The 23,756-nt window shown below is 44.2% G+C and overlaps 1 protein-coding gene across 1 annotated transcript; it reads left to right on the plus strand.

The window, feature by feature from the left end:
- The first annotated feature begins 17,326 nt into the window (after positions 1-17,326).
- LOC106448577 lies at positions 17,327-20,179 on the plus strand. The gene is made up of 8 exons (XM_048763933.1): positions 17,327-17,578; positions 17,703-18,083; positions 18,126-18,747; positions 18,839-18,929; positions 19,042-19,329; positions 19,387-19,581; positions 19,645-19,789; positions 19,856-20,179. Exons 1-8 carry the CDS (start codon positions 17,327-17,329, stop codon positions 20,177-20,179), a joined length of 2,298 nt encoding a protein of 765 aa, XP_048619890.1.
- The last annotated feature ends 3,577 nt before the right edge of the window (positions 20,180-23,756 follow it).

A 23,756-nucleotide genomic window follows, 5' to 3' on the forward strand; every position in this document is an offset into this window, starting at 1 on the left:
ATGATTCGGTTGAAAAATATGAGGATCTGCAACGCATATTTGGAAATGGTGTAGCTAACAGTGGTTTTATGATTGGAATGGGTGATAGTACTGATGCTCGTACCTTTATAGTTGAAGAGAGTAATCAAATGGATTGGAAGACTTTTTTGAAGTTGTCTGGAATACTTCCTAGCGCATTATTGATATCACTCAAATTACCTTAATGAGTGATTTTACTCTCTCAAATAATAGGTTCAATTGTAGTGCTTAGGGATCGAATCCACAAGGAGCTAGGGAACCTAATAAATCTAATTGGATTTGTTAAGTAAGGTGATTTAATGATTTAAATGTAAAGTGCAGTTGTCTGAGCAAGTAATTGCTCGATTGATTGGTTGAGGTTTTGGTGCTTAAAAAGGAAATAACTAGACTTAGGGTTTTTATTCAGGAAATTTGGAATTATAATCTTATAGATGCCTAACAAGTTGCATGCATGGTATTGTAGAGCTCAACACTTATAAACGAACCACTAGGCTCTCGCTTTCTAGATTCGTCTATTGACCAGTGTCGATTGATGATTCTATATGAATATTGATCGATGCACTATTCGAAACGTCGACCGATTATTGTATTTGAATATCAATCGACGCTATTGGTCAAGCGTTAATGCGCAGGTTGAATGTGCTCAATAAGCTCACTAGATCAGCTCTCGCCTTACTCTAGTAAGAATCTTAGCTCAATTAGAATGGTTTCAGGATGAGATTAAAGCTATCATTTATATCCAACAATCGTAGGGCAAATTCTAGGTAGCTAATCTAGAATCAGGCATTAATGACAATTCTAATGTTTAATATCACAACTTAACAATCTATAGTTGGGGCTAATCCCTCATTACCTATTTAAACCCTAAAATCTAACAAGAGAACTACTCTGACATGGCCAAGCAATTCATAACATCAATAAGGTATGAAAACTGCATTAGAATAGTAAATAGATATCAATGGAGTTCCAATCACAAATATAACTTTGGATCTTCTCTCCAATCTATCAAAATCCTAGAAAACCTTTGCTGTGAAAATAGTAAAACAAGAAAAACACATTTTGCCTCTAACATGTTGGTAAAGCTTATATAATTATGTTAAAACTCGTCAGGGGTAATCTTGTACATTGGTGAAGACTTGGGCTTCAAGTCGGCTGTGACCAAACATGCTTTCTGCGCACTTCGCTGTCGATCGATGTCAAGATGTGAACATCGATCGATGTCAAGATGTGAACATCGATCGATTATTCCTCTTCAATATCGAGCGATGGTCGAGCTCGATGGTCATCTCGGGTGCTTACTCCAAATATCTCCAAAATGCTCCAAAATCATCACTTATCTCCAAATCACTCCTGATCCTATAAATATACTAAATAGACTCTATAATATAATAATTAATAGTTAAAACACTTATAAACTATGGGTAAAAGTGGGTCAAATCCATGGTCTATCAACTCCCCCAGACCTACCATTTTGCTTCTCCTCAAGCAAAACAAACAGGTAGTCTCTCTGAAAGAGGTTTGAAAACAGCAGGGACTCACATGATTTAAAACTTAGAATCATCACATCTACAATATTACTATCCACATCTAATAATTCCTAATCACAAAAGTACATTATATCATATCCTAGCTTAGCAACCAAATTCACCTAACCAACAACTTTGCAAATCTTGTCTGACATTCCCTTCTACCAACCTCATTTTTTAGCATAAATAAAAGTGCATGCTTTACCTTAGGAGTATCGATCACAGGATGAAAGGATTTTCAAACAAGTTTCTAGACCTGCAGGTAAACATTAGTTCATATCCTCGACCTGCAGGTAAACATTAGTTCATATCCTCTCTCTCTACTAATTTTCTCTCTTAGTAAAAATCTGCTTATATTTGCAAGATCATTGAACAAGATTGAACAGACTTCCATGAATCAAGCCTTAATGGTGGTTGCCACAAGTCTTGTTCACTTTTTTTTGACCTATATCCTAGGATTATTTGTGAAGCAAGCCTTAATGGTTGTAGCCACCGAGTCCTGTTCTAATCATTTACCTATATAATTCTTATGAAGCAAACCTTAATGGTTGTAGCCACCAAGTCATGTTTGAATCCCTTCCTAATAAATCTCTAATAGATATGTATATATATTTTTTATATTTCGAAAATAGAGAGAGAGATGGTGATACATCTATCTACACAAGGCTTTACCTTCCAGACTTGTTTGAAGAATCCGATCCCATGTATACCAAGCCCCAAGACAAGCAGTTGTGTCAAGTTTAGTGTTGGAGGTCAGGTTTGGTTCCTTCAAACAATCTAAGCAAGTGTGAATAGTTGACAGGTTGATCCACTTTAGTATCTGTAGTACTATCTGCAATTAGTAAGTATAGAATGGTGCTAAAGAGTGGTTAGATAACAAGCAAAAATCTAATAAGTTCATTATCCCCTTCTTGACTCAATAAAAACTTTTTGAAAACATTTTAATAAAACTCATAAATAAACTATTATTAATAAACCTCCCCCAGACTTAAACTACACTGTCCCCAGTGTAAATTCAGTTGAAGTTATGGTGATAATTTAATAATAACGACTCAATGTAACAAGTGAGAAAGATATACCAGACCGGGATGGATGTCGACCGATGTAAGGATGCGATATCGGTCGCGGCAAGTGATGCTTTGTCGATCGATGTCGACAGTGTCTCGTCGGTCGATACTCACGGCAATCGTCTACTCGGATCTCTTTTTTTTTTATGAACTGCAATAAATAAATAAAAACCAATATTAATACTAGATAAATCAAAACCAAATAAATATTACCTAATAGTGAGTTGCCTCCCACTCAACGCTTTGTTATAGCCATTTAGCTTGACTTTGGAGGTGATTTGGCTAGTAATGTTGAAGACTGGAACTTGTTGGAAAACAAGTGTACATCTCTTCTCTGCGCTTGTTGAACCATGTACCAGTGAAGTCTCGCATTGCTTCATCCCTTCTGCGCCATTTTTCCTTCATCGTTGCAGTTGTGTTTTCCATCTTCTGCAATCTATCTCCAAGACTCTCAAGGTTGAACTGATGTCTTCTGAGTGTGGCATAAGTGTCAGCTGAGATCTCCTCTCTTTGGTTAGGTGTGTCAAACATGTCTCATGTCACCTTTTGTACTAGCCGGCCTCGGTTTGTAGCGTCGTCGACCAATGTCTGTCTAAGAAAGTCGGTCGTTTTGTTGTTGCGTCTGTCGATCGATACGGATGCTTCTGGTCGACAGGCAATGTAACTCTGAATCTCCACTAATTTCCCTTGTATAGCTTCTATCTTGGATGTCAAAGCACTAAAGCTAAGATCCATTGGGAAATAGATGTCATCACATCTCCTATCAAGCCTCTCTTCTGTAGTTTCCAGAGTTCTGTAGATCTCTTCTACCAACTGATCAATCTCTGCTCTGGTGTGAAAATCTGGTTGAGACTTCATCGGGTGTGAGTTCTTTGGGTCGTCGTCGATCGATGTTGGGTGGTGTCTGTGTTGGGGTCAAAATCGGTCACGACGGAATCAATGTCTGAAAGTCCGTAAAAATCAGCATGAAAGTTTTTATGAAAAATAAATCTTAGAAAGAGATTTATTTTTACGAAGAATCTTGCGGAGAAAACACATTCACGAAAAATCGGAGAAAGACTCGAACAAGATTGCCGCGTAGCAACCAGCGCAAAAGCTGGTCGCTACGTAGCGACCAAGCACGTACACGGCTCGCTCGCTAACCGAGCTCTCACCGAAGCTCGGTTGCTACGTAACGACCTATCACGTACACGGCTCGGTCGCTACGTAGCGACCAAGCTCTCCCCGAAGCTCGGTCGCTACGTAGCGACCGTGCTTTCTTAAAAATCGATACGACACGAATCCATGCATTCTCGTCTACTCTTTAATGCTATCTCCCGAAGACCGTAGCCAACCCATTTCATGTTTCTCGTCATTCGAAGTCATCAATCGAACTTTACGATAAAAACCGCGGAAAGTTCGTTTTTATCGAAAGAAGTCGTAATAAACGTTTTGAGTCAAACAACGGCCCAAAGAGACCTAAGACGTGACTCAAAACCCACTTACGATTTCTTAACCAAAAGCCCATAAACCATAGGACGGTTTATGCTTGGTTCGCAGGAAAAGATAAATGTCAAGTTTCCGCGGATAAATACAAAATTTTGAAGATAATTATGAAGATCGGAAAAAATGGAATATCTCTATTTTTATGCTATGACGGTTTAAGGGCTGAAGAGGAAAAGCGTAAACCGACCTAGGAGCCAGTATATAAGGAGTCCTAGGCGAGAGTCATGAGGAGAGACTTTTTCAGAGCAAACTTAGCACTTAGAGTAATTAGGCAACTTTCCGTTTTTGTTATTTCGAGCTACGACTCAACTAGGTTTTGCAGTCTTAGGTTGTTAGAACTAGGAATCTCGCCGACATCTCTCATAGCCAAGGCTTCTACCTTGTTGTAATGCTCATACGCGGATTCGGAATAAAACTCCTTTTGCTCTCTTTTACGATTTCTTATTTCTTTTCGTCTTTAATTGCGTGTTCTGATTGCTTGGCGTGTGGTTTAACAGATATCCGGGACCTCTGGGAAATTAGGGTTTTCCTAACTTTCCTAATTTAATCGGAAATCGACAGTGCGAATTTCGGTTCCCACAGTTTGGCGCTAGAACGAGGGGGGGGGGGGGTACGGATCAATCTAACCCTCAGCCACAAAACGCTTGATCAAAACAATGTCTGGAAACACGAAAGACAAAATCGCAGTTCGCAACAATGCTGGTAAGACAACCCCAGCCGCCACTGCGCATGTGGCCAACGATTACGCAAATGCCATAGTGCCTAAAAAAAAAATCAAACAAAAAAAAACCTAGCCGCGACTTTTCGCCAACAGGAAGTGCTACGAGACAAGCTTGTGATTTCTCTGTCTAAACATAAAGGAAAATGATAAATTTTATCAAATCCCGTAAGCTTGGCTCATTTCCGAGCTAAAGAAGTTTCAATGCGTAAGGTTTTTACCAAAACACGTTTTCCAAAAACTTTTCGGAAGGTAAAACTTGTTCTCCCAAAAACCGCAGAAAACCCCTAGGTTAATCGCGGAAAAAGGAAGCGCAGCAAATTGATTACACAGCTCGGTCGCTACGTAGCGATCGAGCTCTAGCCAAGCTCGGTCACTACGCAGCGACCGAGCACGCACAAGGCTCGGTCGCTACATAACGAACGAGCACGCACATAGCGCGGTCGCTACGTAGCGACCAAGAACGCACACAGCTCGGTTGCTACGTAGTGACTGAGCAAGCACACAGCTCGGTTGCTACGTAGCGACCGAGCACGCATACGGCTCGGTCGCTACGTAGCGACCGAGCTCAAGCCAACTCTCCACTCGCTACGTAGCGATCTGCAAGGCCTCAGAAAGGTCCCCTTTGCATTCTCGTTTGAATCCTCATCGAAACGCTTTTTATTTCGTCTCAATCGGAGTTTCCGTTGAGATTTTACGACGAAAACAAGTATGACTCTTCTTGGCTTGCTTCCACTCGCTACGTAGCGACCTGTCAGACCTTCACTCGCTACATAGCGACTTCTCAGGCCTAAGAAAGGTCCTTCTTTAGGATCTCTTTTGAATCCTCATCGAAACGCTTTTCGTTTCGTCTCAATCGGAGTTTCCGTTGAGATTATACGACGAAAACAAGTAGGACTCTTCTTGGCTTGCTTCCACTCGCTACGTAGCGACCTGTCAGACCTTCACTCGCTACATAGCGACCTGTCAGGCCTCAGAAAGGTCCTCATTTGCGTTCTCGTTTGAATCCTCATCGAAACGCTTTTCGTTTCGTCTCAATCGGAGTTTCCGTTGAGATTTTACGACGAAAACAAGTAGGACTCTTCTTGGCTTGCTTCCACTCGCTATGTAGCAAACTGTCAGACCTTCACTCGCTACATAGCGACCTGTCAGGCCTCAGAAAGGTCCTCCTTTAGGTTCTCTTTTGAATCCTCATCGAAACGCTTTTTTTTTCGTCTCCATCGGAGTTTCCATTGAGATTTTACGACGAAAACAAGTAGGACTCTTCTTGGCTTGCTTCCACTCGCTACGTAGCGACCTTTCAGACCTTCACTCGCTACATAGCGACCTGTCAGGCCTCAGAAAGGTCCTCCTTTAGGCTCTCTTTTGAATCCTCATCGAAACGCTTTTCGTTTCGTCTCAATCGGAGTTTCCGTTGAGATTTTACGACAAAAACAAGTAAGACTCGTCTAAACTCCTTCGCTTGCTCCTACTTGCCCTTACCTCCATCTTTGTGTTCTCCTTCAAATCTCGATCGAAACGTCTCTTGTTTTGTCTTGATTGGAGTTACCATTGAAACTTTACGATAAAAAAACCCGCAAAGACTTGTTTTCTCGCTTGGATTCAGATTAATCGTATAAAACGGCAACGGTTAACTTAACACCTTAGCCGCCTCAACTATATGATTACGTTGAACCTTTTTATAAAAATTGACGTCGTATCTAAGGAGAAGATAACAGCCAAGTTCGGAAGATAAATGTCAAGTTTAAAGGACAAAAACCAATGTAGAAAATGGCGAACATACACGAGAAGAGGAAGGGGAAATAATCAAGCAAAATTGAGAGGAGACAAAACTGCGTCTTCGAGAGAACTAAGGTATTTCCGACTTGAAATTTTTGAAATCAGACTTGGAATTTTCGTAGGAAATTACTAAGAAATAAAAACGCCTTGTGGGAACCGAAATTCGCACTGTCGATTTCTGTTTAAATTAGGAAAATAGGAGAACCCTAGTTTCCCAGAGGTCCCGGATATCTGCTAATACCACACGCCAAGCAATCAGAACACAAGAATAACAACGATAAAGTATAAGAAATCGAAAAGAGAGCAAAGTAAATCTTATTCCGAATTCGCGTTTGAGCGTTACAACAAGGTAAGAGCCTGGGCTACGAGAGCTGTCGGCGAGATTCCTAGTTCTAAAACCCTAAGACGGCAATAACCTAGTTGAGTCGCAGCTCGAATAACAAAAACGGAAATATGCCTAATTGCTCTAAGTGCTAAGTTTGCTCTGAGAAAAATCCCTCTCATGCCTCTCACCTAGGACTCCTTATATACTGGCTCCTAGGTCGGTTTACGCTTTTCCTCTTCTGCCCTTAAGCCGCCATAGCATAAAAATGGAGATATTCCATTTTTTCCGATCTTCGTAATTATCTTCAAAATTTCGTATTTATCCGCGGAAACTTGACATTTATCTTTCCTCGCAAACCAAGCGTAAACCGTCATGCGGCTTACGGGCTGTTGGTTAAGAAATCGTAAGTTGGGCCTCGAGTCATGTCTTAGGTCCCTTTGGGCCGTCTTCTGACTCGAAGCGTTTATTACGACTTCTTTCGATAAAGAGTGAACTTCCCGCAGTTTTTACCGTAAAGCTTGATCGATGACTTAGAATGGCAGGAAACATGAAATGGGTTCGCTACGTTCTTCGGGAGATAGCATCGAAGGTTAGACGAGAATTTATGGACTAATGTCGTATTGACATTTCGGAAGAGCTCGGTCGCTACGTAGAAACCGAGCGGAACACGCGCTCGGTCGCTGTGTAGCGACCCTTTTCGAGCTCTTGTCCGATGTCTCGTGTTTCCTCCGCAAAACGTTTCGTAAGGAAGAATCTATTTCGAAAAAGTATTTGTCGAAGAAGGTTTTTCGTTTTCTTCTTCGGGGATTTGGACGTTAACTTCGTCGTAACCGTTTTCGACCCCAACACGCCTTTGAGACTGCCATAGAACTTTAGGGAACGTAAAACCTAGGTGGATAGTCTAGCGAAGTCTTAGGCGATTTTTCTTGTCTCGATATATCGTTCCATAACTGTTCAGCCAGATCTTGCAAACCGATCGAGAAACGATCGCCACGCATATCAAGCTCGCTTCCTAAAGAGGGAAAAAACTAGAGACATGAATGTCGTCTTAAACCCAATTGGTTTCTAGAAATTTTCTCGGAACCGACATATTCCAAGTCGTCAAAGTGGAAACAAACCAAATCACAGTCCAAGCATCGTCTTTAAATTGTCCAGGATTATTGATAATTTCAAACCTTAGAAGAAGAAACGTACACAACCCTTCAAAGTATTGGTTCAACTGTTTTCTTTCGTAAAAAAAAATGGGGAGTAGGTACGTATACTATACTCGTATACTTCCAAACTTCAAAAACTTTTGCAAATCGTCTCAAATAGGCAAACGACAATCTAAAATTCGTCTAAACGCTAGCAACATATCCAGACGATCATGAACATAATCTCAAAGACTATTCATAATTTTTTGTCGCAATCATGCGTACAGAAAACATATACTAATATCAAACTAAAACTCGACGATTAGCCAAAGTATTGAAGCCCTTTCCAGTTTTAGAAAGCCAGTTTCGTTTAAAAATTTCTACGTGAAATCTTCGATCACCAAAACATTTCTTTCAGTTTCCGTTGTACCAAGTGAGTCACGGAAAAGCATCGAAAACATTTGTGACGAAGAAAACTCGAGAATAGATGTAGCATCGTGCACAAAGAGATGCTTTCCTCCCGATGGTGGCTAGATCCACCTCTGGTCGATCAATTCGTTCCAGAAACGAATGTGTCATGAGAATCCTTTCATAAAACCTATGAAAAACGTTCTGCGACTAGATCGTAATGAAATAAACTTCGGTAACACTCCATGAGTAACTCCAAGCAACTTTCACCTAGGATCGAAATCACAGCAGAAACGTTTCTCGTGAAACCCACAGAAATAACGCTACTTTAACATATGTTTACATATGACCGATCTACAACCTTCGTAAAACCGGTCCCCGTTACTTACGCGAAAAATCCTTCGTACAATCAGACCAAGTCTTACGAAGAAACTTTCTAAAGTTAACATAACAGGCTTTATGAAGAACCATGCGGCTCGCTGGCTTATGCTTTTCTTTTCCCTCAGCCACATCTGAGAAGTCAGTCGTCCCGCCACTGACTCCACACTGGTTATGTAGCAAACCTCTTGGGCTTCGTCTTCCTCAGGCAAAAAAGATTCGATTTTCATAAGACTATAGGTCACATTATACGAAATATTCGTCGTATAACTGAAACCTAGAGCGGAGAATCATTTTCTACGACTATCGGCCATATTAGCATGGATAACCCCGGCAAACTTGCCCTATCAATCTCGACAAGCGCTCTTTGGCCCTCGGTCAATTACGCCTTCCACTAAAGGTCCAAACCAATATTTGTCATCCCCTTTAAGGACGATCGTAAACTAACATGACCTTAAATGTTAAAGTACCATGGTCTAATCCTTGACCTACAACATCCTTGGCTATCTGAGTGAACACATCTCTCACGCCAAGCCAAACTATTTGAGAAACCATAGCTCCATCACTTAACGGCTAAACGACAATCTACGATTTGCTAAAAACGTCGTGTGACTATTAAGAGAATAATTATCGTATAGCCTACAGTCGGAAGTCATATGATAAATTCTTCGTAACGAAACTCAGTTCTAACAACCAAATAGTTAAAGGAAGATCCAAACTTTTCGAAAATTGACCGAGTTCAATACGCTCCACAATGCACTTTAAGCCCGCAACGTTTTATCCATAATACGCGGCATGTAAGGAAAAATTCGTAACAAAGCTTCTAGAGCTGTACGAAACATCCTCAAAAATGCACGAAATAGATCTCGGAAAGCCAACACTTCACAAAGCACTATGAAGGAAAATGCTTCTTCCCATGGAAAATATTTACGCGACACCTCAGTCCTAATTCCTCTATCGCAAATCAAATTATTAGCATCCAAACAGGAACAACAATTTTGGCTGCGAACATCCGCAGTCAAACAAGAACGTTTCTCAAACGCAGGGCTAAGACTAAACCCTTGCAACATCGCAAAACATCTTCAAGCCGGCGAACATTTCAAGCACGAAACGCGGCATATGAAAGAATAACAAATCTTCAGCCTCGCGAGACGTCGCAGACGCCTAAAGATTTGTTCTTCGATGAAATTTCCTTCCTCGATAAAAACACTTTCTTGGAAGACCAGACAGTCATACACACTAACATCTTCTCAAAACATATCCTTCGCGAAGACTCGAAACGATATTTTTTACCATTAAGTTTGTTGATGATCACAACGAACTCTTAACATCCTAAACAGACTTAGCCATCTCGTGGAGATGACTCTCGTACATCCGACACAAGGATAATGGCGCTATAAGAGAAACCCAAATTTTTTGGTCAGCACTTCCAGGAGGCTTAAAAATTGTCCTTGGAGAGATGCTCGGTTCCAACCATACAAGTCGTATAAGAGAGAACCTATCGCAGACTTTAAATCGGTATGGAATCAAGATGAAACTGAAACGGGATAAGTAAGTCGAATTAGTCATCGCACCCTCTAAAACCAGGAGTAAACCTAGGTCTTGCCCTAAACCCAGCGCACTGGTCTCTAACATCTCTAGGCATAGTATCAAAAACCTTGATACGAGATCCCAAAATTTGTCTTTTTGCCAATATTCGAGCGTCTTCAGAAATCTCGCAAGATTTACACACTGCGGAAAACTCTCGAAACAGATCACGGATATAGCAGTTCACACAGAGTTATATTACGAGATGACAACTCGTAGTCTTCCTTCTACACCCATATAAAATGCCATCGGCAACAACACACCTGATAACCGCTACATAAAAACTAGACCGTAAAGGTCTCGCTGGAAAACAAGTCATAAGAACCTTAACTCCAAGACGAACTACGAAAGGCTTGATCCCTTCAACAAGGGTACGTAGGCAGCCGTCATAAGGCGCAGCCCCAATCTTATCGCGTTCTACTCTTAGAAGAGTGAGAAGACCACTTACCACGAACCTTTTCGACCATTAATTCCGCCTAACTCACCTAACTTGCCAAGCCACTCGCTAAAACCTCACGCTAGAAGCTCATGGTTCTAACGAGCTGGGGGGTTAACTGTTGGGGTCAAAATCGGTCACGACGGAATCAATGTCTGAAAGTCCGTAAAAATCGGCTTAAACGTTTTTACGAAAAATAAATCTTAGAAAGAGATTTATTTTTACGAAGAATCATGCGGAGAAAACACATTCACGAAAAATCGGAGAAAGACTCGAACAAGGTTGCCGCGTAGCAACCAGCGCAAAAGCTGGTCGCTACGTAGCGACCAAGCACGTACACGGCTCGGTCGCTAACCGAGCTCTCACCGAAGCTCGGTCGCTACGTAGCGACCGAGCATGTACACGGCTCGGTCGCTACGTAACGACCGAGCTCTCACCGAAGCTCGGTCGTTACGTAGCGATCGAGCACGTACACGGCTCGGTCGCTACGTAGCGACCGTGCTTTCTTAAAAATCGATACGACACGAATCCATGCATTCTCGTCTACTTTTAATGCTATCTCCCGAAGACCGTAGCAAACCCATTTCATGTTTCTCGTCATTTGAAGTCATCAATCAAACTTTACGATAAAAGCCGCGGAAAGTTCGTTTTTATCGAAAGAAGCCGTAATAAACGTTTCGAGTCAAACAACGGCCCAAAGAGACCTAAGACATGACTCGAAACCCACTTACGATTTCTTAACCAAAAGCCCATAAACCGTAGGACGGTTTATGCTTGGTTCGCAAGGAAAGATAAATGTCAAGTTTTCGCGGATAAATACGAAATTTTGAAGATAATTACAAAGATCGGAAAAAATGGAATATCTCCATTTTTATGCTATGACGGCTTAAGGGCAGAAGAGGAAAAGCGTAAACCGACCTAGGAGCCAGTATATAAGGAGTCCTAGGCGAGAGTCATGAGGAGGAACTTTTTCAGAGCAAACTTAGCACTTAGAGCAATTAGGCAACTTTCTGTTTTTATTATTTCGAGCTGCGACTCAACTAGGTTTTGCATTCTTAGGTTGTTAGAACTAGGAATCTCTCCGACAGCTCTCATAGCCAAGGCTTCTACCTTGTTGTAACGCTCAAACGCGGATTTGGAATAAAACTCCTTTTGCTCTCTTTTACGATTTCTTATTTCTTTTCGTCTTTAATTGAGTGTTCTGATTGCTTGGCGTGTGGTTTAACAGATATCCGGGACCTCTGGGAAATTAGAGTTTTCCTAACTTTCCTAATTTAAACGGAAATCGAGAGTGCGAATTTCGGTTCCCACAGTCTGTCGATCGATGCCGGTCGATGTTTGTCGGTCACATGCTGAATCTTTGCTATGTCTTGCCTCATCTCCTCCATGCATGTATTCAACCAACTGATGCTACCATTCAGTGGATAGTAGACACCATCAAGCTTCATCTGAAATCACCTTCATACTTTTCTTGGGCTCCACAGACTCCATAGAACATCTCATTGATCTCGTCCTTGGTGTAGATCTCTGGTACCAGCTTGGTTTGTGTGAATGAGCTAGCATGTTCTGGAAGACATATGTAGCTATGCTCATCTCTCGAAGCTCTTTTCATTAGCTTTCTGATATCCTCCTTGGACACATTGATGATGTGTCCATCCACATCTCTTGCACATCCCTGATCATCTCTGTAGACTCCATACTCATCTTTCTCTTCCCAGTAGATTTTTCTGGTTCCAAAAAGGTCAAAAGCTCTTCTGCTGAATTCTAGACGTCTGTCGATCGATGGTGGTATGTTAACATCAGTCGACGGTCGAGTAGGATGTCGATACTTCTTCTTGAAGCGATTGTCTATGCCACCAGATGTGTCATAGACTTCTTTTGTACCCTTCTGAGTTGCTGGGACTGTGCGTTGTTGCATGAAGAGATTGTCTGCTCCATTAGCCATCTGAAGAATGTCTGCAATGTCCTCTCTGGATACTTGCAGTGCATGTCCATCTATTTCTCTTGCGTAGCCATCTGAGTCCCTAAAAGTACCATATTCGTCTGGTGCTAGATACTGGTTATCAAAATTAGGGTTTTCGCTTATAGTGGATTTTGGTTTTGGACGGATGTCGATCGATGATGGAAGCTTTTCATAGATCGACGGGCGGTTGGCTCTATCGGTAGAATGGCTGAAATGTGTTCCTTCCCCAATAGCTTATGCTTGTTGTTGATCTGCTCCATCATGTCTTTGCATGTTGAGAAGTTCCTTATATGGGAAACCTTCATGAGGTTCATCTGCTCCTGGCTCATGAATTGCCATTTCTACTGCATAGATTTCGTGATGGTGATCATCTGCCCAACTGCCAATCGAGTAGTCTCCTTCTCGCACACGGTCGACTCCAGTGTCGATCGATGGGTAGTAGGCAATGTCGGTCGATTCTCGTTTTTGGTTTCTCTGATGAGGTTGAGTGTCGAACGATGTCGAGACTGTTCTGTCGATCGATGGTGCATTCCTCTTCCAAGAGGAATGATGTAGAAGTTTTCTTCCTCATCAAGAATTGCTCTGTACTCTGCAGCTCGTTCCCCCTCATAATCTTCATCATACTCCTCTGTATGCATGGTGTTGTCTGGTGTAGGCTGTCATAGTGGGGTTGTAGTAATCGTTCTCCCAATTTCCTGGGCTACTGTTGACCGATTCTTCTCTTGGTGCTTCGGTCGATTTCTGCTTGGCACTGTCGATCGATGTTGCAGTGTAAGTTTCAATCGACGTCGAGTATTCTATCTCGTATTCGGCTCCACAGTGGCAAGCTGCAATGATTCCTGGATCATTAATTATTCTGGAGGACATTTGTGGCTTCTTGACTGGAATAGGGTTGTAGTGGACATGAGGATCTATGAGTGTTAGGCACAACTGGTTGGTTTGCAAGTTGCACACTGCTCCTACTGTTGACAAGAAAGCTCTCCCAAGTAATAGAGAAGAGTTCCAGTTTAGCTTGATATCCAAGACATGGAAATCAACTGGAACTATGGCATTGCCAATCTGCACCTCTAGGTCTCTCACAATCCCTCCTCAGTTTCTCTAAGGACAATCCACGAAGTGAATAATTCTTTGGAAGGCTCCACTTGCAGACCCAGATGGTCTGCCATAACCCTAGGTAGGATACTGACTGATGCTCCTGTGTCGCACAAGGTATGTGGGAACTCAATACCCTTCACTGTACATGGTATTGCAAATTGCCAAGGATCGCTCTTCTTCTTCAGTGTAATCCTCTTCCTCATCTTTTCTCTAGCTTCACAAAAAATTCTCGTAATGTCTTCTTCAGTCTCCCTTGTTTCTCTGAAGAACATCCACAATCCATGGGTAAAATAAAGGAATCCTGAAAACTCTCTTTTGGAAGCTTTCCCTTTGCTTTTCATTAGCTCCCCTTTTCAGACGTTTCGCCACTTTTTCCTTTCTTTTCCTCAGGGATCTTCCCATAGGAACCCTATCAACTTCCATAAGATCTGCTCCATCATCTGAAGGTATACGTAAGAGGTGCTCGTCGATCGATGGATGCTGGAGGTTGTCGATCGATGTCTGTCTCTCTTTGTCGATCAATGGGAGTATCAGAATGTTGATCGATGTTTACGTAAACAGGGCTGGGCGGATGTGGGTATTTTGTTGCGAACACCTCGAGAGTAATAATCCTCACGACATTGCAAGATGCGATTGACTCCGTAGGTGTCATCGATCGATGCTCTGGAGAGCTTGTCAATCGATTTGGATTGTCATCCGTCGATCGATGTTCGAAGTCTGGCGTCGATCGACACTAGTGCGATCCGCCGAAACTCATCGAACTTTAAAACTTTGAAATCTCCTTCTTGCAACTTCTCTTGCTTCACCACTTGCCAGAAATCATCCCCAATGATGGCATTCACGTGGTGCTTCATCACATCATATCCTACCCCTCTTTTCAAGGCTTCCTGCCTCTTAACAGCTTCCCATGTCTGAACAACCTGCATCTCCAGTTTCTTCACATGAGTGCTCAAAGTCTCAAACTTTGTGTTCAGGTTGGTGTAGGGAGAATCAATCTTCCCACTGAAGTCCACTGTCATGCGCTGTCATGTCCCCGATCCTAGATAGGATCGTCCGGACGGACCATGGTGCGAGGAGACGCACCAGTCAGGTCGTAAGACCTTGAGACAAGCGTAATATGGTCCAAAATGAAGGTTAAGGGCATCAGGAAGCTGAGACTTAACCAGAATATGAGGGAAAAAAGTAATAAGGAACTGGATGAGTGAACCGGAAGCTGTATGAGGTCCAGATCAAGCTCAGCCAGCTAGGTGCAGCTGGAAACTAGTTCACCATGACTTAATAAGCTCACAGGAGCTGGAATACTAGCTCACTCAGCTGGGAACAGTTGGTGGTCAGCTCATCTCAGCTGGGAGGAGTGTTCCGGTCCGAACCAGTATGGTCGGGTCCGAACGGTTACGGACCGAGCCGGTGGTCCATGTGTGACGGTTGGATCAGGAGTATTGGGGATCGAACCAGGGAGTGAGAAGGCTCAGGTTTCATTTGAAAAGGAAGGAACAAGAAGAATAACCGCCATGGGCAGTTACTGGGCGGCGGTTATGGGAAAAACTACCCCTTTTGGTACCTTTTTGGTAACTGCTCGTCCAGGCAGTTATGGGGGAGGTCATGATCGATTTCTTCTTCATTTTTTCCTTGTCTCTGTCGAAAATATGAAAAGATAAAAGACAGGAAACTCAGGCAAAACTTCCAGAGAGAAAAGAGAGACAAACCGAGAGTTGGGCGATCCGATCTGTGGTGGTTCCTGGTTGTTTCTGGTGGAGTTTGTCTGTGAGATTAAGAGGATGGATACTAGGCAGAAAGACAAGGAGAAGGAGACATCCCCTGGAGATCGTAACCCTAAGGTGAGAGGTGTATCCGAGAACCACCGGACATAGCCGGCGGATGAACCGTCTGTGCGTATGGTTCGCTCTGGTTCGTTTGGTTAGACCCATCTCTGATCTTATACTCTGTCTTTCATCTTTTTGTTGTTGTGGAGATCGTAACCCTAAGTTTTTCCTTGTCTCTGTCGAAAATATGAAAAGATAAAAGACAGGAAACTCAGGCAAAACTTCCAGAGAGAAAAGAGAGACAAACCGAGAGTTGGGCGATCCGATCTGTGGTGGTTCCTGGTTGTTTCTGGTGGAGTTTGTCTGTGAGATTAAGAGGATGGATACTAGGCAGAAAGACAAGGAGAAGGAGACATCCCCTGGAGATCGTAACCCTAAGGTGAGAGGTGTATCCGAGAACCACCGGACATAGCCGGCGGATGAACCGTCTGTGCGTATGGTTCGCTCTGGTTCGTTTGGTTAGACCCATCTCTGATCTTATACTCTGTCTTTCATCTATTTGTTGTTGTGGTATTGGATGTTGATGTTTCAGACATGAAAGCACAGATCTTAGGCCTTGGTCGGATCAAAGAACCGATGAAAGTCCATGGCTTTGGCCGAACTGACCATGATCAGGATCCATATGTTTTGGGTCGAATATTTGGATTCTGATTATGGGAACCTCTTAGTTATGAATTGTCATGAGTTTTCATGAATTTTAATCAATTTTTAGGAATTGATTTGATGATGTTCACTTTGGGCCGGTTTGACTGTTTTTGGCCGAGATCTGTAAGATCGAGACCGGTTCTGCAAATTCTGATTATGGCATTCTCTTATTTGGGAATTATCAAGAATTTTCATGAATTTTAATTAATTTATAGAGTACTTTTGAAATTGGTCATGTTTTGACCTGATGAGTAATTTTGATGATAGATGTGATTACAGCCATGCTGTGTGATAGATTCTTGTTTAGTAATCTGATCAGGTGTTTGTGTTTGTGCTTTGTTGGTCTCAGGTACAGACTTGGACCGTGGTAAAGGAAAAGCACTGTGAGGACTCCGGCCATGGGAAGATGTGTGGTGAATGGGTCATACCTAGCAGTGGTGTTATCTTAGTAGTTTTATTGTGAAACCTGTGAACTTATGCTAGCCTAATGTGCAACTTGTTTATGCTGAACAAATGAATGATGTTTGATTCTGTTTATCTATCTATGAAGTATCTATTTGCGTTATTGATTTTGGTTGGATTTAAGTGTGTAACAATGAACCTCAAATCACTGATAAATACTTAGAAAATATTGTATTTGAATCGGAGTTAATGGAATCAAACTGGTTAGGATTGTTTGGTGAGACTGCGGTCTGGTTGGATTGAGAAATCCAGGATCGGGTCTTACAAGTTGGTATTAGAGCATGCTTGATTCTAGGATTTGTTTGGGTTATTGGTTCACCACACATCGGCTGTTGATACTCACGGTAGGTTGTTTGTTTACTTATTTGAGGTTTGTGTGTTCTGTTATGAACTAACCCTTGTGTGTGTTTTGAACCCTGAGGTTACTAAGAAGACTAAATCTCGGAGAGGAAATGATGCGGCTGGAGCATCCGAAACCATGGAACAGGATGATGCGGTTCAAACCGCAGTGTTACCAGCTGGAACCATTCCAACCACAGTGTTACCGACTCAGGAGGGGCTGGGTAACAATGAGACCGGACTTCCAGTGGATCCGATCCTTCCTACTGAGACTCGTGTGAATGCTGAGGATGGTCAGCAATGGCAAGTTCAAGAGGATGATGCTGCGTCCTCCGATGCAGAGGATGAGAATAACCTGGGCATTGATACAGATAATGATGGGGTTGATGGTGTGGGTGGGGGGGGTAGCTGAGCCGTCTATGAGGGACATACTGGAGGCTATGAAACTCATGGGAGCTCAACTAGTGACCTTGACTAAGGCGTTCACCCCGTTGGTGAATCCGCCTGTGAGATAGGTTACTCCTCCGGTTCGTGTGGCTGCTCAAGTGACTGGTGTCCGTCCGAGGCAGGTAGCTGAGGTGGTTGAAATCGACCCACCAGCTAGGCCTCTCCAACGTATGGATTACCTGAAGGTTCTGGAGCACATCTCCAAGTTGGGGACTAAACACTTTGCGGGAAGTGTTGATCCTATGGAGGCAGATGAGTGGAGGAGTCGGTTGGTTCGCAACTTCCGCTCAACTCGTTGCCCTGAGGATTACCAGAAGGATATTGCAGTGCACTTCTTGGAAAGTGATGCACACAACTGGTGGTTGGCTCTTGATAAGCGTACCAATGGCATCATTGAACGCTTTGCTGATTTTGAGGTTGAGTTCAACCACAAGTACTTTCCAGCAGAGGCATGAGATCGTTTGGAGTCTAAGTTCTTGGACTTGGTCCAGGGACGCAGGACGGTCGGTGAGTATGAGAAAGATTTTAACCGGCTGAGGCGTTATGTGGGCAAAGAACTGGAGGACGAGGCAGTACAGGTCCGTAGGTTCATCAGAGGCCTTAGGGCCGAGCTCCGGACCTATTGCTCAGTCCGCACTTTCCACATTGTTTCTGAGTTGGTTGAGAGGATGGCTATGCTGGAGACCAATCTCGCAGAGGAGGTTAAGCAGAAAGTGAAGGGTGTGGTTGTATCCACGGCTCAGGGTAGTGACAAGAAGAGAAAGAGGGACTCGGCTGAGGAGGGTAAAACCTTAAGTGGTAGGTCTGAGTGCTCTAAGTGTGGTCGATACCATGGTGGTGAGTGTTGGAAAGCCATGGGAGCCTGTACTCATTGTGGTAAGATGGATCACTCTGCCAGGGACTGTCCTAGTCCGACAAGTGACTCCAGGACTTGTCACCACTGCGGCCAGAAGGGACACTACCGTAGGGACTGCCCTAAGATGCAGAGGGGTCAGAGTAAGGGGCGTGCAGGGGCAAGCAAGCCGGTCCAGAATAGGGGCCAGACCTCAGCACCGCGTGTGTACGAGCTGTCCAAAGGTAGGGATGAGGCTCAGCCTTACAAGGCGATCACTGGTAATATTCCAGACTTATACTTTTCAATTCCTGTAGAATTGCATGGTATGGAACCTAGGATGGATAGATACTTGGGTTGGGTCTTGTGTAGGGACCTTAAGTATTGGTGCTGTGGAAACACTTGGTACTTTTCGATACTGGAGCTACACACAGTTTTGTGAGTCCAGATATGATCGAAAAGGGTATGTTCCGGTATGGAACCTAGAATTGTCCTGACAGAGTGGTTGTGGCCGGAGGGCAGATTATGAACCCACTAGGTCTAGTTAAGGACATTCCAGTGATGATCTTTGACAGGCCGATGCTTGTAGATCTGATTGTTGTCCCCCTAAAGAATCATGAGGTAATCTTAGGTATGGACTGGCTTGGAAAGTATCGGGCAACTCTTGATTATCACCGGGGAAGAGTGCAATTTGAGAATGAGTTTGGACCGCCGATCAAGTTCCAAGGGATAAAGCCGACCTCTTGTTGTTTGGTGGTTTTAGCAATCCAGGTGGAAAGGATGCTTGGAAATGGTTGTGAGGCCTTCTTGGCTACCATTTACACCGATGAGGTCGTAGGGGGTGGTGACCCGGATGGGATACCGTTGGTCCGGGAGTTCCAGGATGTGTTTGGGGCACTACAGGGTATTCCCCCTGATAGGGCTGACCCATTTGTAATAGAACTGGAGCCAGGAACGACCCCATTGTCCAAAAGTCCATATAGAATGGTTCCGGCTGAGATGGCTGAGCTGAAGAAGCAACTTGAGGAGTTGCTTGATAAGGGTTTCATACGCCCTAGTATATCACTTTGGGGAGCACTAGTCCTATTTGTGAAAAAGAAGGATGGTAGCTTCAGGTTGTGCATTGATTATTGGGGGTTGAATATGGTGACTGTGAAGAACAAGTACCCATTACCCAGGATTGATGAGTTGTTGGATCAAGTCCGTGGAGCAAAGTGGTTCTCCAAGATTGACTTGGCCTCTGGATATCATCAGATTCCAGTTGCGCAAGGTGATATAAGAAAGACCGCGTTCCGAACCAGGTACGGCCACTATGAGTTTGTGGTCATGCCATTCGGACTGACCAATGCACCAACTGCATTTATGAAGATGATGAATGGTATCTTCCAGGAGTACTTGGATGAGTTTGTGATTATCTTTATAGATGATATACTCGTTTACTCTAAGACCAAGGAAGACCATGAGAGGCATCTTCGGGCAGTGTTGGGACGCTTGAGGGAGCAAAAACTCTTTGCTAAGTTGAGTAAGTGTAGCTTTTGGCAGAATAACATTGGTTTTCTTGGACACACGGTGTCTGATCAAGAAGTGCCGGTGGATCAAGAAAAGATCAAGTGTATACGGGAATGGCCTCAGCCAAAGAATGCTACGGAAGTACGAAGCTTCTTGGTATTGGCCGGCTACTACCGGAAATTTGTCAAGGGGTCTCGAGCATAGCTCAGCCCATGACTAAGTTGACAGGCAAGGACGTGAAGTTCGCATGGTCTGAGGAGTGTGAGAGGAGTTTCTCAGCACTCAAGGACATGTTGACTAGTGCACCAGTCCTGGTATTGCCGGAGTCGGATCAACCCTATGTGGTGTATACTGATGCATCAATCACTGGACTTGGATGTGTCCTGACATAGCATGGGAAGGTAATAGCCTATGCATCTCGACAGTTGAGGAAACATGTGGGGAATTATCCGACCCATGATCTGGAAATGGCAGCTGTGGTGTTTGCCTTGAAGATATGGAGATCATATCTGTATGGAGCCAAAGTGCAATTACTTACAGACCATAAAAGTCTAAAGTATATATTCACTCAGCCTGAGTTAAACTTAAGGCAGAGGAGATGGATGGAGTTTGTTGCAGGTTATGATCTAGACATAGCTTATCATCCAGGAAAGGCTAACCTAGTGGCAGATGCCTTGATCCGCAGGAGAGCGGAGGTATCAGCCGAGAGGGAGGCTGGGGAACTGGAAGAGATGGTCCGGTCACTGCATCTCAACACATTGGTTGGACAGGATGAACCTTTGGAGTTGGAGGCAGTGGATCAAGCTGATCTACTTTAAGCTCAAAGTCTGGATGAGAACCTTAAAAAGGTTGCTTCCAATGACAAGACTGAGTACCAAACGGCGAGTAATGGTACCATCTTGGTCAATGGAAGGATTAGTGTTCCTAACAACCAGGAACTGAAGGAAGAGATTATGAGGCAGGCTCATAAGTTTAAGTTCTCGGTTCATCCGAGATTGAACAAGATGTATAGAGATCTGAAGAGGTATTACCATTGGGTGAGAATAAAATCTGATGTTGCTGAGTGGGTGGCTAAGTGTCCTACTTGTCAACTTGTGAAAGCGGAGAATCAGGTTCCCAGTGGTCTACTTCAGAACTTACCTATACCGGAGTGGAAGTGGGATCACATCACAATGGACTTTGTGATTGGGTTTCCTACAACCAGGAACCGGAAGGACGCGGTATGGGTTGTGGTCGATCGTTTGACCAAGTCTGCTCATTTCCAACCCATTCGGAAAGGGGATGGTGTAGATCAGATTGTGCGGATATACATGGATGAGATAGTGCGGTTGCATGGTGTTCCAGCAAGCATTGTCTCGGATAGAGATCCAAGGTTTACATCTTACTTCTGGCAGGCTTTCCAGAAAGTTTTGGGAACCAGAGTAAACATGAGTACATCCTATCATCCTCAGACAGATGGACAGTTCGAGAGGACGATTCAGACCTTGGAGGATATGCTAAGGGCATGTGTTTTAGACTGGGGAGATTCTTGGGAGAAACACTTACCTTTGGTAGAATTTTCTTACAACAATAGCTTCCATACCAACATTGGCATGTCGCCATGTGAGGCTTTGTATGGTAGGCCGTATAGGACACCTCTATGCTGGACCCAAGTGGGGGAGCGTAGTATGTTGGGCCCTAAGATCGTGGAAGAAACCACTGAGAAGATCAGGATGGTCAAGGAAAAGATGAAAGAGGCGCAAGATCGCCAGAAGAGCTATGCTGACAAGCGTAGGAAACATCTTGAGTTTGAGGTCGATGACTTTGTGTATCTCAAGATGATCACCTTCAAGGGTAGGACCAGAGTTTCTGGACGAAAGAAACTGGATCCTAGATACTCAGATCCGTTCAGGATCATAAAGAGGGTGGGTGCAGTGGCATACAAGTTGAATGTTGGGGTCAAAAACGGTTACGACGAAGTTAACATTCAAAACGTCTGAAGAAGAAAACGAAAAACCTTCTTCGACAAATACTTTTTCGAAATAGATTCTTCCTTACGAAAAGCTTTGCGGAGGAAACACGAGACATCGGACGAGAGCTCGAAAAGGGTCGCTACGCAGCGACCGAACGCGTGTTCCGCTCGAACGCTACGTAGCGACCGAGCTCGAGCCAAAGCTCGGTCGCTACATAGCGATTGAGCTCGAGCCGAAGCTCGGTCGCTACGTAGCGACCGAGCTCTAGCCGAAGCTCGGTCGCAACGTAGCGACCGAGCGTTCGTCCTGCTTGGTCGCTACGTAGAGACCGAGCCCAAGCCGAAGCTCGGTCGCTACGCAGCGACCGAGCTTCCATTCCGCTCGATCGCTACGTAGCGACCGAGCTCTTCCGAAACGTTGATACGACATTAGTCCATGCATTCTCATCTACCCTTCGATGCTATCTCCCGAAGACCGTAGCGAACCCATTTCATGTTTCCCGCCATTCTAATCTTTCCCCTTGTAACCGACCGAACGTTGATATTTCCGACCATTAATAAGACGTCTTTGTTTAAACCCACATCTTTTTTATTACCGTTTTCCGATTAAACAGTTGGCGCCCACCGTGGGGCAACTAGCAAAGTAACGTCAGAACTATGGTCGTTGGCAACGACAGTTCTTCGTCAGGCGAGGAGCGCGAAGCTCTCGAGGTGACACCGGCTCCAGAGATGACACCTACGCCTACACCAGTAACTCCACTTCCTCATCCTGCATCTATGGAAACTATCCTGGCACGCCTCGCCCTACAAGAAGCGGCGCAGAAGGCGGCAGTTGACCAAATCACGGCGATAGCAAAGATCCTTGCTCCTCTCGCTGCAAACGCCGAAGCTTCAACGACGCAGTATCGTCGACACCTGTTCGCCACAGAACGAACCACCGACTTGGCACCTACGCGGGATAACGATAACCAAAGCGCCGGTAACGACACCAACGCGCACACCGCAAGCGAACTAGCCGCGTTGAAACAGTCGGTCCTCGACATCAATTCGAAGATCCACCAGGTGACGACGTCCGCGCCCCAAACCGAGCATGTACTCGCGGAATCTCTTCGTACACCTTTCACGCAAAAGGTTACCGGCGTGCGGCTACAGAAGATGGAGAAACTCCGTCTTCCAACCTTCAAAGGTCTCTCTGACCCTTCTACTCACGTCACATCTTTCAACATAGCGATGCAACGCGCAAACCTGACCGACGAAGACAAAGACGCCGGCTTTTGCCAACTCTTCGTCGAAACCCTAGAAGGACCGGCCCTTACTTGGTTCACCGGCGTCAGAGAGAACTCCGTCGACTGTTTTCACGACCTCTCGACGGCTTTCCTTAGAACTATATCATGTTCACCAACCAGGAAGCGACCGTGTCAGATTTGTGGAACCTCACTCACGCCAGCGACCAAAGTCTCCGTGACTTCATGGAGAAATTCAAAGCTATTGTCTCGAAGATCGATATTCCCGACCATATCGCCGTCGAATCTTTGATGAACACCTTGCACGTCGACTCCACATTCCGCCAGGATCTCTACCGATATCCGATAAAATCTGTCTCCGACGCCATCGCTCGCTCGCACAACTTTATCCGCATGGAAGAAGACACCAGAGCAAAGTTCGCAAAAGAAGCAGCAGCGAGACAACGATCCTCCCGAACAAACGACACCCGCCCCGAGCCTCGACAGCACTCCTCCGGTGGAAATACCACTCAGAAGCGAGGCTACGTTATCTTGGTCGATGATGAGGAATCTCCAAAATCAGCAGCGATCACGCGAGAGAAAGGCT

This window comes from Brassica napus, chromosome C7 (assembly GCF_020379485.1).
Source record: "Brassica napus cultivar Da-Ae chromosome C7, Da-Ae, whole genome shotgun sequence".
Lineage (NCBI taxonomy): Eukaryota > Viridiplantae > Streptophyta > Magnoliopsida > Brassicales > Brassicaceae > Brassica > Brassica napus.

Excerpts from the sequence above, each read along its gene's own strand:
- LOC106448577 (XM_048763933.1), top strand. The coding sequence starts at position 17,327 with ATGGAACAGGATGATGCGGTTCAAACCGCAGTGTTACCAGCTGGAACC. Across the intron at positions 18,084-18,125 it reads ACAAGTACTTTCCAGCAGAG|GGACGCAGGACGGTCGGTGA; the intron begins GCATGAGATCGT and ends GACTTGGTCCAG. Across the intron at positions 18,748-18,838 it reads GCCTTACAAGGCGATCACTG|GGACCTTAAGTATTGGTGCT; the intron begins GTAATATTCCAG and ends GGTCTTGTGTAG.